Source organism: Aethalodelphis obliquidens, unplaced genomic scaffold, assembly GCF_003676395.1.
Source record: "Aethalodelphis obliquidens isolate GAN/ISIS:26980383/991018 unplaced genomic scaffold, ASM367639v1 scaffold49, whole genome shotgun sequence".
NCBI lineage: Eukaryota > Metazoa > Chordata > Mammalia > Artiodactyla > Delphinidae > Aethalodelphis > Aethalodelphis obliquidens.
In genome coordinates this window covers 11,086,818-11,104,527 of record NW_020837993.1, presented here as the reverse complement: position 1 = coordinate 11,104,527, position 17,710 = coordinate 11,086,818, and the positions used below count along the sequence as shown (strand labels likewise).

Sequence of the window (17,710 nt, the reverse complement as noted above, 5' to 3'; positions counted from 1 at the left end):
GAAAATATGCAAGCCAGAAGACAATAAACACCGTGAAAATGTTGAAAGAAAAAAAGTAACTGACAACCAAGAACTCTAATTCCAGAAGGCAAAACATACACATTTCAGAACTATGAAGATGAATGTAAAGCAAAAAACTATACAACTTTTAGAGAAAAAAAGCAGGAGAAAATCTTCAGGGTCTAGGACTAGACAAAGTTCTTAAATTTGACACTAAAAACATGATACATAAAAGCAAAAATTGACAAAGTGGACCTCATCAAAATGTAAAACTTCTGCTCTACAAAAGAACATGAAAATAGAAGTTATACAGAGGGAGAAAATATTTGTAAACAACCTATACAACCAAGGACTGTTTTCCAGAATATGTAAAGAACTCTTAAAACTCTTACAACTAAAGAAAAATATCCAAATAGAAAATGAGCAATAGACATGAACAGACATTTCACTGAAGAAAAGATAAAGATCACAAGTACTTGAAAAGATGTTAAATTAACGTTATAAGCCATTAGAGAAATACAAATTAAAACCATAATTAGATAAAACCACACATCTATCTGAATGACAAAAATTTAAAGTAATGACAACAAAATAATGCAGGTGAGATGTGGAGAAACTGGAACAATCACACATTGCCGGGGGAGAATGTAAAATGGTACAGCCAACCTGGGAAATTATTTGGCAGTTTTTAATGAAACTACAAATTCAGATCGAAAGTGGCAGAATAAAGACCTCCAAAAATTCTCTTTATTTGTAAAATCAACAATAATACTGGCAAAAATTATCAGAAGCTACATGTACAGAACTCTGGAAATTAACCAAAGACTTGCAGTAATACAGGGAGGGTTTATGTAAGAAAAATGGCAAAAATCTCAGTAAGAAGACTAAGCTGTGAATTTTGGGATATTTTTACTTGCCCCAGTCCTATACCCTACTCTCCACCTCTGCAGAAGCCTGGAAAATCACTTTGCTTTTCACTTCAATTGCAGTAGCCTGGCTAGTACCTAAAGGGGCAGAACCAAGTTGGAGTTCATTTCCAGAGAACTGTCATTTGACTGTCTCATGGATCTCTGAAAGACCCCACTTGCAAGGCTGTTTTTAACTTGATCTGACTAGAAGCTTGCCCAGTACAAAAACCCTTTCTCCAACTGAGATAAATTACAGGCAATTGTTTAACTTCGCTGGTGCCTGAGGCACTAGATAACAGCTGGAGCAAACAATAGACAACCAAAAACCTTAAATGAAAAGTTGGGGAGTTCCTTCCAGAGAACTTTGAAAAACTCTGACATATTTCTAGAAATCTAGAAGGTCACATGCATGCCCAGAGCTGCACATATGCTCAGGAAAGACCCGAGAAGACCCTAAGCTCTCACCTCTGCTGGACTTGAAGTTCTACATAAGAAGTGAAGTCTAAGGCAAAGTTGTCAAGTGCCTAGATGAGAGGGGAAAGCATGCCACAATACATATACAGAGACCCTCAGCAAGGACTGGGAGACTTAGCAGATTCAGGTAGGTAAGGAAATCTCTGCTTGATCATTAGCTGACCACTAAGGTAACTGAGCACAAGAACAACACAAAGATGTCTTGTCTCATCACTTCTATTCAACATTCTATGTTCTAGCCAGGGCAACTAAGCAAGAAAAAGAAATAAAAGCCATACAGATCAGAAAAGAAGAAATACAACTCTTTACTGGTAGATGACTTGATCTTATATATAGAAAACCCCAAGGAATTCAACAACAAAAAAGAGCTAATGAATGAAGTTGGCAAGGTTGGAGGATATAATATCAATATACAAAAATCAACTGTATTTTTATATACTAGGTACTGAACAATTCTAAAGTGAAATTAAGAATATAGTTCTTGGGCTTCCCTGGTGGCGCAGTGGTTGAGAGTTCACCTGCCAATGCAGGGGACACGGATTCGTGCCCCAGTCTGGGAAGATCCCACATGCCGTGGAGCGGCTGGGCCCGTGAGCCATGGCCGCTGAGTCTGTGCGTCCGGAGCCTGTGCTCCGCAACGGGAGAGGCCACAACAGTGAGAGGCCCGTGGGGGGAGAAAAAAAAAAAAAGAAGAATATAGTTCTATGTACAATAGCATCAAAAAGAAAAAATCTAAGAGAAGAAATTCAGCATTTTTACGCTGAAAAGTGTTCAATGTTCAAATTTTAAAACTGTTGAAGGAAACTGAAGACCTAAATAAATAGAAAGATATCCCACATTCAAAAATTAGAAGACATAATACTGTTAAGATGGCAATAATCCACAAACTGATCTAAAGATTCAGTGTAGTCGTTATCAACAATCACATTTGGCGTTTTTTTTTTTTTTGCATGAATTGACAAGTGGATCTTAAAATTCACATGGAAATGCAAGGGATTTAGAATAGCTAAAACAATTTTGAAAAATAAGGATAATGTTGGAGGATCCATACTTCTCAATTTCAAAACTCACTACAAAGCTAGAGTAATCAAGTCTGCATGGTACTGGCAAAAAGATAAAACATACAGATCAATGGAACAGAAGTGAAAATCCAGAAACATGCCCATGTGTCTATGGTCAACTGATTTTTAACAAACATGCCAAGACAATTCAATGGGGAAAAGAGTAGCCTTCTCAATAAATGGTGGTGAGATAACTGGTTATCCCATGCAAAAACAGAACATAGACTTCTACATCATATCATATGCAAAAATTAATTCAAAATGGATCAAAGACCTAAATGTAAGAGCTAAAATTATACAACTCAAATAAGAAAAGAGGAATAAATCTTCATGACATTGGATTAGAAAGTTTCTCAGACATGACAACAAAACACAAGCAACCAAATAAAAATTTATCAAGAAAGTGAAAGATAAACCACAGAATGGGAGAAAATATTTGCAAGTCATATATATCAGGGGTCCCCAACCCCCAGGTCGCAGACCGGTACTTGTCCATGCCCTATTAGGAACCAGGCCGCACAGCAGGAGGTAAGCGACAGGCGAGCAAGAGAAGCTTCATCTGCTGCTCCCCACTGCTCCCCATTGCTTGCATTACCACCTGAACCACCTGCCCCCACCCCGTCCGTGGAAAAATTGTCTTCCCCAAAACCAGTCCTTGGTGCCAAAAAGGTTGGGGACTGCTGATATATGTGATAAGGGTCTGGTATTCCAAATACATAAAACACTCTTAGATAATAATTTTTAAATGGACAGCAGATTTGAATAGATTTCCCCAAAGAAAATATACAAATGCCCAATAAGCACAGGAAAAGACATCATTAGTCATTAGAAAAATACAAATGAAAACTACAAGATACCAGTTCACACCTATTAGGGAGTTACAAGGAATTGGGGGAGGGGAATGACTATTGATGGGTTTCTTTTGGTGTGATGAAAATGTTCTGGATTAGACAGTGATAATGGTTGCTCAACCTTGTTTATATACCAAAACCACTGAACCATACACTTTAAAAGTGTATGATTAAAATTTTATGGTACGTAAATTATATCTCAATTTAAAAAATGAAACATGCAATTTCCATGTGACTCAGCAATTACATTCTTAAGCATTTATCGCAGAGAAATGAAACCTTATTCACACACAAAAAAACATGTACATGAATGTTCATAGCAGCTAAAATTTCATAATAGCTAAAAACTGGAAACAACCAATATGTCCTTCAATAAGTGAGTGGATGAACAAACTCCATTACATCCACACTGTGAAATATAACCCAACAACATAAAGGAACTATTGGTACATGCAACAACTTAAATAGATCTCAAGGAAATTATGCTCAATGAAAAAAAAAGCCAGTCCTGAAAGATTATATACTATATGATTTATATAACATAACAAATTAAAATGACAAAATCATAGAGATGGAGAACAGAGTAGTAGTTGCCAGGATTTGGGGGACAGGGGGAATGTGATTATAAAAGGGTAGAAAATGATGAAAACTGAATAATATCAGTGGATTGTAGCAATGTCAGTTTCCTGGTGGTGATCTTATACTGTAGTTATACAAGACATGAACACCGGCAGAACCTCAAAGAGTACCCAAGGATGTTTACATATTATTTCTTAAGATTACGTGTGACTACCATTATCTCAAAGTAAAAAGTTTAATTTTTAAAAAAGGAGAAATAAAGACATTTTTCAGGCAAACCAAATCTGAGAGAATATAGGAATTAATATTAAAGACTTTTTTTTCTCATTTTAAAATTTCTTTAATTGACAACTTAAATTCAAAATTATAATAGTGTATTTTGCCAGTTATCAATTTTCTCTCTCAGCTCCAAATCTACCTGCTATGCCATATTGGAGCTGGACCCTGTCAAAATTTCTCCTTTGCCAACTGATCTAATGTTAGGCCTAATGTTATCAAAAGAGGGTACTGGAGTGACTCTGCAAGATGAGAGTAGCAGGAAGGCATTTCCTTTCTGGGTCCAGTCCCCTTTCAATTTTTTATCCAGCACACAGCCAAGGCCCAGTAGTCCTCTTGGACAACCTTAAACTACATTCTCAAAGTGACCATGAAGTCACTTTTGTGGCATCTCAGGCTATTATCCTCAGGCCACACTCTCCCCATCCAACAATGCATTTCTATAAAGAACTTCAGTTGGCCTCAAGCAACTGTCTTCCCACCCTGTGGCTACTTCTGCGTTAGCTCTGCCATGCTCTCAGGCAATTGCCTCCTTCCTACCAGTCAGACTGTTTCTAATAGATCAGCTCTACATTACCAACACCGTCCTGAAACAGTGAGCTGATATTACAGATCTGCTCTGGCCTAACCAGATGGCAAGGTTCTTCACCACCAGAGCACTGTATGTTTTGTGGCAGCCACATCTTATTTGAAGAAGTCTAATCTCAGCCTAGGTTTGGGGCTCTCCTAAGTCTTTAGTTCCTTCATTGTCTACTTTCTCTTGGTCCAGATCTACTTCTTTGTACTTACTAATTAATTATGAATACCATGGAGTCCTCTTTTACCTCTTTTAGTAGTTAATAACATTTTACTAGTTAACAATTCTTTATATTACTTCTCCCTGCTTAAACAGGGGTATGGTTTCTATCTCCTAACTGGATCCTGACTGATATATACATGGTTTATACATACATAGATCTATCTCTCTCACAACACTCACACACATGTAAAACACAGCACAGTAGCACAAAGGATAGGAGCGATGAACTGAAAGTATTGATCTAAGGTTCTTATATTAAATGTGAAGTAGTATATTATGTGAAGGTAGATTATAATAGGTTAAAGAAACATAATATAAACCTTTCAACATTGAAATGAAGTAGAGTTAATAAATCAATAATAGTAAAATTTAATCCTAAATAACACAAAAATAATTTAAAAGAAGAAAAGTAAAGAGGGAAAAAATAACAAAGAACAACTGGGACAAACAGAAGACAAACTGTTAAGTTGGTGAACTTAAATTCAATCATATCAGTAATCATATTAAACATAAACAGTCTAAACACTCCAGTTAAATGAGCCAGATTGTTAGACTGGTCAAAATCAAAGAACCAACTAATGTTGACCTCAAGAAACCCACTTGAGTTATAGAGGCAGAAACAGATTAAAATAAAAGAATGCAAGCTCTAATTCCAGTACAGCAGAATAAACTCCTACTGGACCAATCCTCTGGCAACTAAAACACTGAACAACACACACAGACAAAATGAACCTAAGGCACTGCAAGAGTAAACAAATAAGCCAATTCTGAAGGAGAGTCAAAACTTATAAGAAAGAACGGCACTGGGTGATTCTGGGTTTCATTTAAAAAAAAAAAAAAGCATTTAGTCTAAGGAAGGATACAGTTATCACAAAAAATGGCTAAAATTCCAATAGAAAACTGCAGTGTTGCTAGCCTAAAGGAGGACAGAGTTCAGGGCAACCATGGCCCCTGACAAATAAAGGGAGAATACCAGAAAAAAAAAATAAAAGCCAGGGAGGGGAAACCCCAAATCCTATGTATAAACTTTGCCTAAATCAGTGGCTGACTGCAAAACCATTTACATGTGGAAGAAACTACAACTAAAGATAAAAGAACCAGACTGAGATTTCAGCTGCCTTCCAAGAGGCTGTTTACTGCTTGAGTCAAACCAGGTAAATTAATCACTGAAATATTGGGCTGGCCGGCAAGTTCGTTCAGGTTTTTCCATAAGATGTTATGGAAAAACCCAAACAAACTTTCCGGCCAGCCCAATAAAAACATCAACACTCTTTGATGAAATATAACAGATTCCAGTCTCCAAAACATATGTCCTCATTTGTCAGAATATAATCTAAAATTACTCAATATATGAAAACCCAGAAAAATGTCAACAACAACAATGGATAGCAATCTCAAGAAAAGACAGCAACCTCAGGAGACAAATACTTTTAAAGGGCTCAAAGAGGGCTTCCCTGGTGGCGCAGTGGTTGAGAGTCCGCCTGCTGATGCAGGGGACACAGGTTCGTGCCCCAGTCCGGGAGGATCCCACATGCCGCGGAGCGGCTGGGCCCGTGAGCCATGGGCACTGAGCCTGCGCGTCCGGGGCCTGTGCTCCGCAATGGGAGAGGCCACAACAGTGAGAGGCCTGCGTACTGCAAAAAAAAAAAAAAAAGGGGGGGCTCAAAGAAATAAAAACCGTCAAGTTAGAATTCAACAGCCATTGTATAGATAATTCAGTGTGGAGTCTTATGGTGCAATCTTCTTCATCTTCTTGATTGTTTCACCTTTTTGCCTGAAACCCCCAAGAATTTTTCCTTTAGCTTTAAAGTCTGAAAAAATCTTTGAAAAAATTTCACACCCATTACTAACAAAAAAATCTTGAGAAAATAGGAATTAATAGTGTGGTAAGTAGCCCCTAGGATGGTCCCCAGTGATCTCTGCTACCTGGCATTCAGGACCTTGTGTAATAGCCTCCCCTTGAGTGTTCATTAGATCTAGTGGCTCCCTTCTAAAGGACAGATATGGTAACAGTGACAGGATGCCACTTCCAAGATTAGGTCAGAAAGAGACTATGGCTCTTGTCTTGTATACCCTTTCTTGCTCTTCTGCTTGCTCACTCTGATGGAAATCAGCTGCCATGTTGTGAGCAACATAACAGAGGCTAAGTGGCAAGGAACTAAAGGAGTTCTCTGCCCAACAGCCAGCTAGGAACTGAGGCCCTCAGTCCAACGAACTGCAAGAAATTGGTTGAATCCTGCCAACAACCACATGAGTGAACACAGAAGAGGATCTTTCTTCAGTTGAGCTTTCAGGTAAGTCAGAGCCCTGGGCAACAATCTTGATTAGAGACTTGAAAGAGACATTGAAGCAAAGGCACCCAGCTAAGCCAAGCCCAGATTCTGGACCTTCAGAAAATATCAGAGAATAAGTGTTTATTCTTTTAAGCACACCTACATTTTAAGCAAGTACATTTTGGGTAATCTGTTAAGCAGCAATAGATTACTAACACAGATGGATATTTACTGAACACAAAAGAATTGTGTTAACTGTAAAGCCAGCATCTTTCTTAGTGGGGAAAACCTGGAGGTATTCCCACTAAGGTCAGAAAGATGACAAGTATGCCCACTACCTCAAGTACAATTTCACACTGCCCTGGAGAGGGACTAGCCAATGCAATCAGAATAGAGAAGATAATTAAAGATTTGCAAAAGAAGAAATAACACTGTCTGTATTTTCAGACATGAGAGTATACCTGGAAAACTCTGGAGAATCAATGATAAAACTGACTCAAACAATAAAAGATTTCAGGAAGGAGCAAGATATAAAGTTAACATGCAAAAACCCATAGTGCTCCTATATACAAAAAATAGCCAGTTAGAAGATATAACAGATAAGAAAAATCATTTACACAGCAAAAAAAATAAATATTTAGGAACAAACTATTAGAAATGTTCAAAATCTATATGAAGAAAAATATAAAGCACCTATTAAGGACAGAAAAGTAGACCTAAAAAAATTTTAAGTCATCCTTGTTCTTGGAAATACACACTGAAGTATTTAAGGGTAAAGAACCACAATGTATGTAACTTTTTCTCAAAAGCTTCAGAAAAAAAATAAATACACATATAATATGTATAGAGAGAATGAAAGCAAAAACTTGATAAAGCAAATGGGGTAGAACATCACCAAAGATGTTTAAACTGAACCTAATCCAGAGGAAACAATCAGACAAATCCAGACATCTACTTCAAAAAGATATTTTTTGGGGAAAATTGGGATAATTTAAATATGAACTATATATTAGATGATATTATTGAAATAATATTACTTTTCTTAGGCCTAAAAACAATACAATTACGTGCAAAAATGTCTTTATTCTTAGGAGATACATACTAATGTATTTAGGGGTAAAGTATCATAATGTGTGTGAGAGAGGGAGAGAAGGAAGGCGGAGGGAGAGAGCGAGAGTAAAGAGAGGGTAGGAAAGGCAAAGAGAGAAAGGAAATGTGGCAAAATGTTAAGTGGTTAAATTTAGGTGAAGACTGAACAGTTGATCCTTGAACAACATGGGTCTGAACTACACAAGTCCATTTATACTCTGATTTTTTTTTTCAACAAGTACCTACTACAGTTCTACACCATCTGAGGTTGGGTGAGTCCACAGATGTGGAACTGTGGATATGGAGAGCCGACTATAAAGTTATACTTGGATTTTCAACTATGAGGGAGTGGCACCTCTAACCCCCATGTTGTTCAAGAATCAATTGTATGGATGCTCATTGTACTATGCTTTCAACTTTTTTGTTGGTTTGAAATTTTTTTAAATAAAAGGATGGATAAAAAAGAAAACGACAGAGACTCCCGGCTTATAGAGGAAGGTGTAAAGTTAGCTTTCCCTACTTTACCTCCTGAAAATCATACCAAATAATAAAAGGAACAAGGAAAGGTGATGCAAATTCCTCCTTCAACGGAATTAGACGGGTAGAAAGAAAGGGAAATACAAGATATTGAAATTTCTTATCTTCTTTAGTGAACAGATACTTGAAGTTGATGTACTAAAAAACAAAGGTGTAAACATTATTTAGTATTATGGAGGTAAATCATCAACAGAACTAAAACAAATGTAGGATGTAAGGAAGGGGTCTTTTACTCTATATTTTAAATCTTTTATACCATCAGACTGTTTATATCAGTATCACATGTAGTAGTAGTAACAATAATAATAATAAATATTCCCAATTACATGGAGTATCCAGAAGGATTCTGTGACAAAGATGCTGCCCCCAGAAAAAAATGTATCTTTCATCACCTTCACTACCCTGAAGTAAGATATTTAAAACACAAATTTAAATGGTAAAATACTTTAAAATACTATTGGGTTTAGCAGAACCACAGGTCTACCTACATGAGCACCATGATCATAATACCAAAAAATAATAAATTAATACATTAAAATTGTATTTCCCATTATTTCAAATAACTTAAAATTATATTCATTCTTGTCTTTTAAAAAAATTTGAATAAGCAGACTCACAGTTCCACAAGGTTTGGAAGCTTCTGAGCAAGGTTTTCTGGCTGAAAATTAAAAACTCAGAATTAAATTTTATTTTTGAAAAATGTATAAACATTTCTAAATAGCTTAAACACAAAGTACTATCTTTTGAAGGGCGGTGAATTTTCAGAAAATGTGAAAATAATAAATCAGCAGGTCTGGGTTTATACTTACATAGACCATACTACAATTTAAATTTATACATTTGAACAGAAACCAGATCTCATACTCCACAATCATGGAAGAAATGAAAATGTTTTTAACAGACAAAGACAGAGGGAATAACACTATGTGATGTCGGAGCCAGAGATTGGAGTGATGCAGCTGCAAAGTCAAGGAACACCGCTGGCAACCTCCAGAAGCTCAGAGAAAGGAACAGATTCTTCCTCAGAGCCACGAGAAGAAACCAACCCAGCCAACACCTTGATTTTGAACTTCTGCCCTCCAGAACTGTGAGACAATCAATTTCTGTTATTTTAAGTCACATAGCCTGTGTAATTTGTTATAGCAGCCATAAGAAAATAACACCTACCCCCCACCAAACCAAAATCCCAAATTGCACCTCAGGAGGAAGAAACTAAAATCCCAGGGGGCTGACATCAAAACCTAACCAAACTCAGGATAAAAAGAGTAAGCTGGAGCTCAGGTGGTCTAAGGGAGTGTCACATCTGGCCCAAGTTCTAAGTTCGGAGTAGGAGTGTGATACGGCAGGGATAGGAAACTGGCCATTGGGAGGAGAGGAAGGGAGATGGGTCTAGGTCTCTTACACAGAGTCATAGCTCTGGAAGGACTGGCTATTCCATGAAAAGAATCCTAGAAAAATTCCAGTCGTAGACTGAAAGCAGACTTCTCTCTGCTGGAGGCCCTGGGTAGAAGGAAAAGCCTCCTGTAAGTAACTGAAAGTCAGCCTGCATCTCTCACACATGCACATGCACACAGATACACATAAACACAAAGACAGGAGTTGTTAAAGCTAAAGGAGCACACTGAGTTAGGAGTAATTTTTTTTTATTCTACATTAAAACATACTGTAGAGTTAAGCTAAATATCAGTAACAAAGAATCAGGAATGACTTTTTAAAAGAAATTATGTCTAACCTGAGGCTTGAAAGACAAATATAAATTATCAGAGGTTGCCATGGAGCGGGGAGGAGAAAGTTCTGGTTAGCTTTGTAGGCACATGAAGCAACATATGAAAAGACAAAAAGAGAGGTATGTTTGGGAAATCAAAAATATAATTTTTTCTGCTGTAACTCCCCAACAGTACTCATGACAAAAATCTTATATTTTCAAACACTTGTTATAAAAACAATTGTGTCAACAGAAAAACAAAAGTTTGGGGGACTATAAAGTTTTAGATTTGTAACAAATAATTTTTCTGAGAGAAATTTATAAACAGTGATTATCATTAGGAAAAGGACCAGTGTTGCTATTCTCCATCTACTTTTTTATCATCTGAATCTTTAACAATGAGCATGTATGTCTTTTAAATTAAAAAAAATTAAATTTTAAAATGTAGTATTTAAATTGCTACATAATTGAGTAACCAATCATATGATATGCAATTTAGGTTCTAAACACTCAATAAGAGAAATGCCATTAGTTTGGTATTTCTGGGCCATCAGGTATGAAGGTATATGATTTTGCAGAGAGTACCAAGGAACAGATCACTAAAGGCTTATATTTTATATTGAGGAAAAACTATTTTTAAAAATCTTGAACACAATGGAAATCCATTAGTTTATTTTAATCAAGGAAATAAAACTATTAATTTCATATAGGTATACTGATGTATTTAAATACTTAGCAACAGTATCCCAAGCTACTTACACATATAATATCCTCGCCCTTTTACAATAAAATAGCACTGAATATGAATACTGTTTATGAAGTCAGTGAAACATTTATTGAGTTCCCACTTTTGATAAAACCACATTTTGTTTTCAAATGCTGAATGCTGTGATTCCCTTTCCCCCATGTTTTGACATCAATTATCTGCAATGAGGTCCTTCATGAATGGTCTTTCCTTGAATGTTGCTCTTGGATCTGTCCAAGTCCCCAAAATGTTTCTTCTAGTACTGGTATCTCGCCTAGTAAGAGGAATATACACTTCCACTTATGGGCATACTTACAAAGCATCCCAGGCAAACTAAAGCACTCTGTGGGTGGTGGAGGGGAGATAAGAGGCTTAATAGTTGTTCCTCTAAAAAGGAAAGGCTTGTCCAGAAAAGAAGTGGTATTAGACCCTCATCTAGTTTGATCTGCTACAATATCAGTATCATATCTGGCTAACTAAAGGACCCATGGTCATTCTTTCCAGATGCCTACTTGTCTCCATCAGACAGAATCGCAATTTTTCCATGACAAACTAGTTACCTCTTTGAGCTATTTAGCTACACACACAATTAAGCACTGAATAATGTTCCTGCTGCCATTAGTGCATCACTATGTCTTTATTAGTAAGTATCCTGAGTTTTAATTTAAAAATAAGCACACCAACCTTGAGAAAACTGCAGTTCATCAGAATACTGGGTTTTAAAAAACCCCAAAAGCCTGGTAAATAATCAGCCTGCTGCAAAGGCTGTGGCTGACACCTACTGGTGTTCTATAATACATTCTCTGCTATATAGTGGCACATTTTAGCAATGTAACTGAATAATATAAGAGAAATATTATACATTTTAATTTTTCTATTTCCATAGTTTATGAAAAGTGGGTAAGAGACTGGACAACTATATGTTAACATCAACATTTTTGTTACTCTGCGGGTAACTAAGCTCTAATGCTGGATTACAGATGCCACACAAACTAGTTTATCTTGATTTATAGGATTTAGTCTATTAAGTTTTAAAATGTTTTTAAATTTTAAAATCCTGATAGACAAAAGTAATAACCTTAGGGCTTCCCTGGTGGCGCAGTGGTTGAGAGTCCGCCTGCCGATGCAGGGGACATGGGTTTGTGCCCCGGTCCGGGAAGATCCCACATGCCGCGGAGTGGCTGGGCCCGTGAGCCATGGCCGCTGAGCCTGCGCGTCCGGAGCCTGTGCTCCGCGACGGGAGAGGCCACAACAGTGAGAGGCCTGCGTACCGCAAAAAAAAAAAAGTAATAACCTTAAAGTGCCTTGCAAAACTGTTATTACTAATATTTCCTTCTTTTTCACAATTTTGACATACAAAAGTTTTAATAAACAATCTGTACCCAAATTCCTTGAGTATGAATACTTCCTACTAAACTACTTAAAAATTGTTTTATAAATTAAGACAAAATTCTCTTCATTAAATCTCATACTATCACTTAACTGAACAATTTTTTCTTTACAAATAATGTAAAGGTAAACTTCAGCAAGCACAGTTAGTATAAAATTTACCTCAAATTTTGAATCAATTATGCTTTACCATGTCCTTTTACGGAGAACTTTCAACCCCCTTAAATGGGAATGTTTTAAAATTGCGTATCTTGGAACAAATATTTCAAATATGTTGCAAACACATGTTCAATCCTGTCCTCTTGTAGTGACTGTGCACTACTTACTTTCTTTTCTTCTCCTTCTGGGCAGCTGGTAGGATTACACTTCTCTCTTCAAGCTCGACGTGGCTAAGTGACTTGCTTCGGTCAATGGAATTATGTCAAAGTAGAGGCCTTAGAGAGCTTGAGCACGAAAGGTCCACAGTGACCTTTATCAGCTTTCATCCCTGAGTAAAGATACCACGAACCAAAGTCCCCGAGAGATCTGAGAGAGTAGTGCAGCATGAATGAGAAATCATTGTGCTGTTACAAACCACTAGGATTCAGGGTTCTGCAAAACCTGCCATCCAGCCTCTAACAACACATTTTAAAGAAGTCATGAATTAAGTGCATAGTTTTTACAGCAGTTATAAAAAGTAGAATAAAGTCAGACTTCTACCTCACACCATATACAAAAGTTAACTAAAAATTAACTAAAAACGGATCAATGACATATCTAAGAGCTAAAACCATAAAACTCATAGAAGAAAACATGGGTAAATCTTCACGATCATGGATTTGGCAATGGATTCATAGATATGAAACCCAAAGCAGGAGCAACAATAGAAAAAATGGATAAACTGGACTTCATCAAAATTTAAAATTTTTGTGCATAAAAGGACATTTCAAGAAAGTGAAAAGGCAATATATAGAAGAAAATATCTGCAAATCATATAACCAATGGGGTCTAGCATTCAGAATATATAAAGGACACTTACAACTCAACCACAAAAAAACAAACAACCCAATTGAAAACAGGCAAAGGATTTGAAAAGACATTCTTTAAAGAAGATATGCAAATGGTCAAAAAGCACACGAAAAGACACCCAAATTCATTAGCATTAGGGAAATGCAAATCAAAGCCACAATGAGGTACCACTTCAAAACCACCAGGATAGCCATAATTTGTTAAAAATGTAAAATAACAACTATTGACAAGGATGTGGAGAAACTGGAACCCTTGTACATTGCTGGCAGTAATGTAAAATGGTTCAGCCACCGTAGAAAACAGTTTGGCTGTTCCTCAAAAAGTTAAACATAGAATTGCCATAAGACTCCATAATTCTACTCCTAAATATATACCCAAAATAATTAAAAACAGGTACTTAAACATGTACATGTACACCCATGCTCATAGCAGCACTGTTCATAATAACCATAAGGTGGGAACAGCCCAAATGTCCATCAATGGATTAACAGATAAACAAATTATAGTATACTCATATAGTGGAATCTAATTAAGTCATAAGAAGGAATGATACATGCTACCACTTGGATGAACCTTGAGAACATTTTGCTAAGTGAAAAGAAGCCCTACACAAAAGGTGACATACTGAATGATCCCATTTATACGAAATATCCAAAATAGATAAATCCAGGGAGATAGAACACAGATTGCTGGTTGCAGAGCTGGGGTGTGGAGGAGAGTGGGGAGAAACTGCTTAATGGATAAGGGGTTTTCCTTTGGAGTCATGGATATGTTTGGAGCTAGAAAGAGGTGGTGGTTGTGCAACACTGTGAATATACTAAATGTTACTTAATTTTTCACTTTAAAATGGTTAATTTTACATTATGTCAATTTCACCTCAATAAATTATTTTTAATTTTAATAAAGTTAATAAAGTTTTGGTACTGAAGGCAAAAAGTACTTCATTCAAAAACCACCACAACATACTCAACAAGCTTTCTAGTTGGATTAATAATTTGGTGTCACTGCTTCTGGGCAAGCATACAGCAAGGGTTAAATATCATGTGGCTATATGAAAACAACTAAGGTAAACCTCTTTTACTACCAGGAATATTATTTCATTCCTCCTCCAGTATTTCTCCCTCTTTTATATATGCTATAGAGGAGGATCTCTCAGCAGGAAGTCAGAAGCTCCGGCAGGCTAATGGGAACAGAGAGAAATTAGCAGCACCACCTTTCCTTGTCCACAATAGCAGAAAGGCCCTCCACAGTCCTACTCACCATTTGCTCCCCAATGTCCCTTACCATTTACCCTCTTGTCTCTTGGCTCACTTCCCATTAACTACTCATTTTCCTCTTTTAAAATTTCTCTCCAAATAAACATTAAGCAGACCAAAAAAGCATGAGCCTGTCTTAAACACTTGTCATATTTCCTTGGTGTTTCCGGGAGATAGAAAAACACATCAGATTCTCAATATCTGCATCTACCATCATCAAAATCTCTGATGGTTAAATTCCTTTCTTCTGAAACGAGTGGCACAAAGGAATGTTATTAAGTATCGTTTTCATTTGAATTATCCTAGAAAGCCTGACACACATTTTGGGAGGAGAGGGATGAGGGGAGGTGCCAGGGAGAGGGAGAAGAGGCAATAAGAAACGTGCTTAAGAGCATTAACAGCTCACTAACCCCTCCTAACAAGGGCTGTGCAATCACTGTTAGGTCAAGGACCACTAGAAGTTACCACTGACATCCTGTTTCCCAGCAAAAATGTAATGACTACACTGGGCAAATAATGAGTAATCTAGTCATAAGCAATACAAAAAGATAATCCCAAACATATGTCAGTGTTTTATGGGAAAGTGCAAATTTTGATTATTTGGATATGAAAGCATAGCATCTTTAGGGTTTTTTGTTTATTTTCTTGGTTCTAAAAGAAAAACAATGAAAAACCATGGCAAATACCCAAATTTCTTGGAATGCATCCATCAAAATAATCACAGATATTTTATGTCCCAAGTTCATTAAAACAAAAATTTCATTGGAAATTCATTGAATACAAGCATTACAAATATTAAAATAAAGCCATTTCAAAAGGGAAGGAAAGGGGAGGAAATTGAGGAAAGGAAAATTTTTCAAAATGTGGACAAGTTCTTTTGTTTCTAAAGTTGTCTTTGAGGTGTCTAAAAATTCTGGGGAAGTTTTTCTTTACAATTCTGTAGCATTAACACAGTGGCAGTTTGACTTTCATGATAAAAATAAGTTGCTACTACCAATTTTAAGGTATTCTTTTTTTTTTTCAGTCACTCACACCACTGGTCCAACAGAATTTCTACAATGATGGAAATATTCTCTAGCTACATGACCAATATAGTGGCCACTAGCCACATGTGGCCATTAAGCACTTAAAATGTAGTTACTGTGACTATGGAATTGAATTTTCAGTATTATTTTGTTATATCAATAATTTAAACATTAGTACCACACATAACTAGTAGCTATAATGTTAGTGCAAAATTTATATCATTACACTCACTACCAATTTTTCACTTAAAATCAGCTCTTTTAGATATAAAACATAAAAGAACTACTTAAATAACTGCATGAATGATAAAATTTTTAGGTTTTTTTCTTCGAAATGATGAAATATTTGTTTGACATTTATAGAGGCTAAAATTATCACCTTAAAAAATATAAATAAATAAATGTTAAGTATCTGCAAAACACGCCACAACTAGAGAAGCCCACACACCGCAACTAGAGAAGCCTGCACACCACAACGAAAAGATCCCGTGTGCCACAATGAAGATCCCGGGTGCCACAACTAAGACCCAACATAGCCAAATAAATAAATATTTTTTTTAAATTTTCTGTAAAGTATTAATATTAAAAATATTTGTTTAAAAAGGAAAGCTATATAGATATCATAAACAAGGGTTGAAGATTAGATCATCATATGCCCCCTACTTTTTATTTTTAAAAAAACCTATTTAATATGCATTCAGTAAGTATGATTTTATAAATGGAATTTTCAAAGCAACAAAAATAGACACAAAAAAAGAATACTAAACATTTTTTCCATAAGGCCAGATCAACCATTTAAAAATATACCTGCCCTTTATAATTCTATATGCGTATAACATAATTGTTTATTTTAGGAGGGAACAGTGTTCCAAGCTCAATGTATGATATTTTAAGCACATTACATACATTTTATCTATTTATCTATCTATCTAGAGAGGGAGAGGGAGACACAGAGACTGATTCGATGGGGTTAACATTTAAAAACTGGTATCTCAGTGCACAGGTACCTCATTTTTAGTATAGTGAATGCTTGAAAATGAATTTAAACTGTGGAAACATATACAAAGTAATGGCTTCTGAGTCTTCTGCTTGTACACAGAATCCCTCAAGTGGACAAGGATATGGTCTAGTGTTAGATAAAGATCTGTATCCCTGCCCCCTCCTTCTAAACCCTCCCTCCTAATTCCCCAGGCAAAAACTACAAATCACAAAGAGTGGGTTAAATCATGTTCCCCATATTTCTTTAAGAAAGTATAGAATGATGCATGTTGTAAAAGTACTTCTATCAAAACAGTTAGACTCACAGTAAAACTCAGAGGTAAACTTCAAAGAGGTAACTAGGAAAACTCACCTAACATGGAACACCTCATTGCTCCACAGTGGCTAAATGTGGTTAAATTTTAACTACATGGTGCTAGGCTAGAAACAGGTCATCAATAAATACCTGCAGAATTAAAAAAGCAATACTGACTGGACTACAAATTAGAAGACCTGCTTTTTTGCTCTAACTGGCCATAAAAATGACTTTAGACCCATCTACTAACCTCTTCTAAGCTTACTTACCTCAAAAAAGAAAAACTGCCTATATCATCTATAAAGTTCCATATAGCTTTGAAATTCTATGATTCAACAGAATAAATTATAGGTCAGACATTCATTTTCCAAGCTATTTCAAATAGTTTGTTAAGTATTTCACAAGGAGCTACTGTCAACCAACCAGTAACAATGAGGAAAA

General features: G+C 36.2%; 1 protein-coding gene across 4 annotated transcripts in view; it reads right to left on the bottom strand.

Annotated features, from left to right (window-relative positions):
- Positions 1-17,710, bottom strand: part of LRRC28 (leucine rich repeat containing 28) — a 187,531-nt gene that overhangs the window by 158,708 nt on the left and 11,113 nt on the right. For all 4 annotated transcript variants that reach the window (XM_027083207.1, XM_027083204.1, XM_027083205.1 and 1 more), the window contains exon 3: positions 9,465-9,505. In XM_027083207.1, coding sequence (XP_026939008.1) covers positions 9,465-9,505 — 41 coding nt within the window. The remainder of the gene's footprint in view (positions 1-9,464; positions 9,506-17,710) is intronic.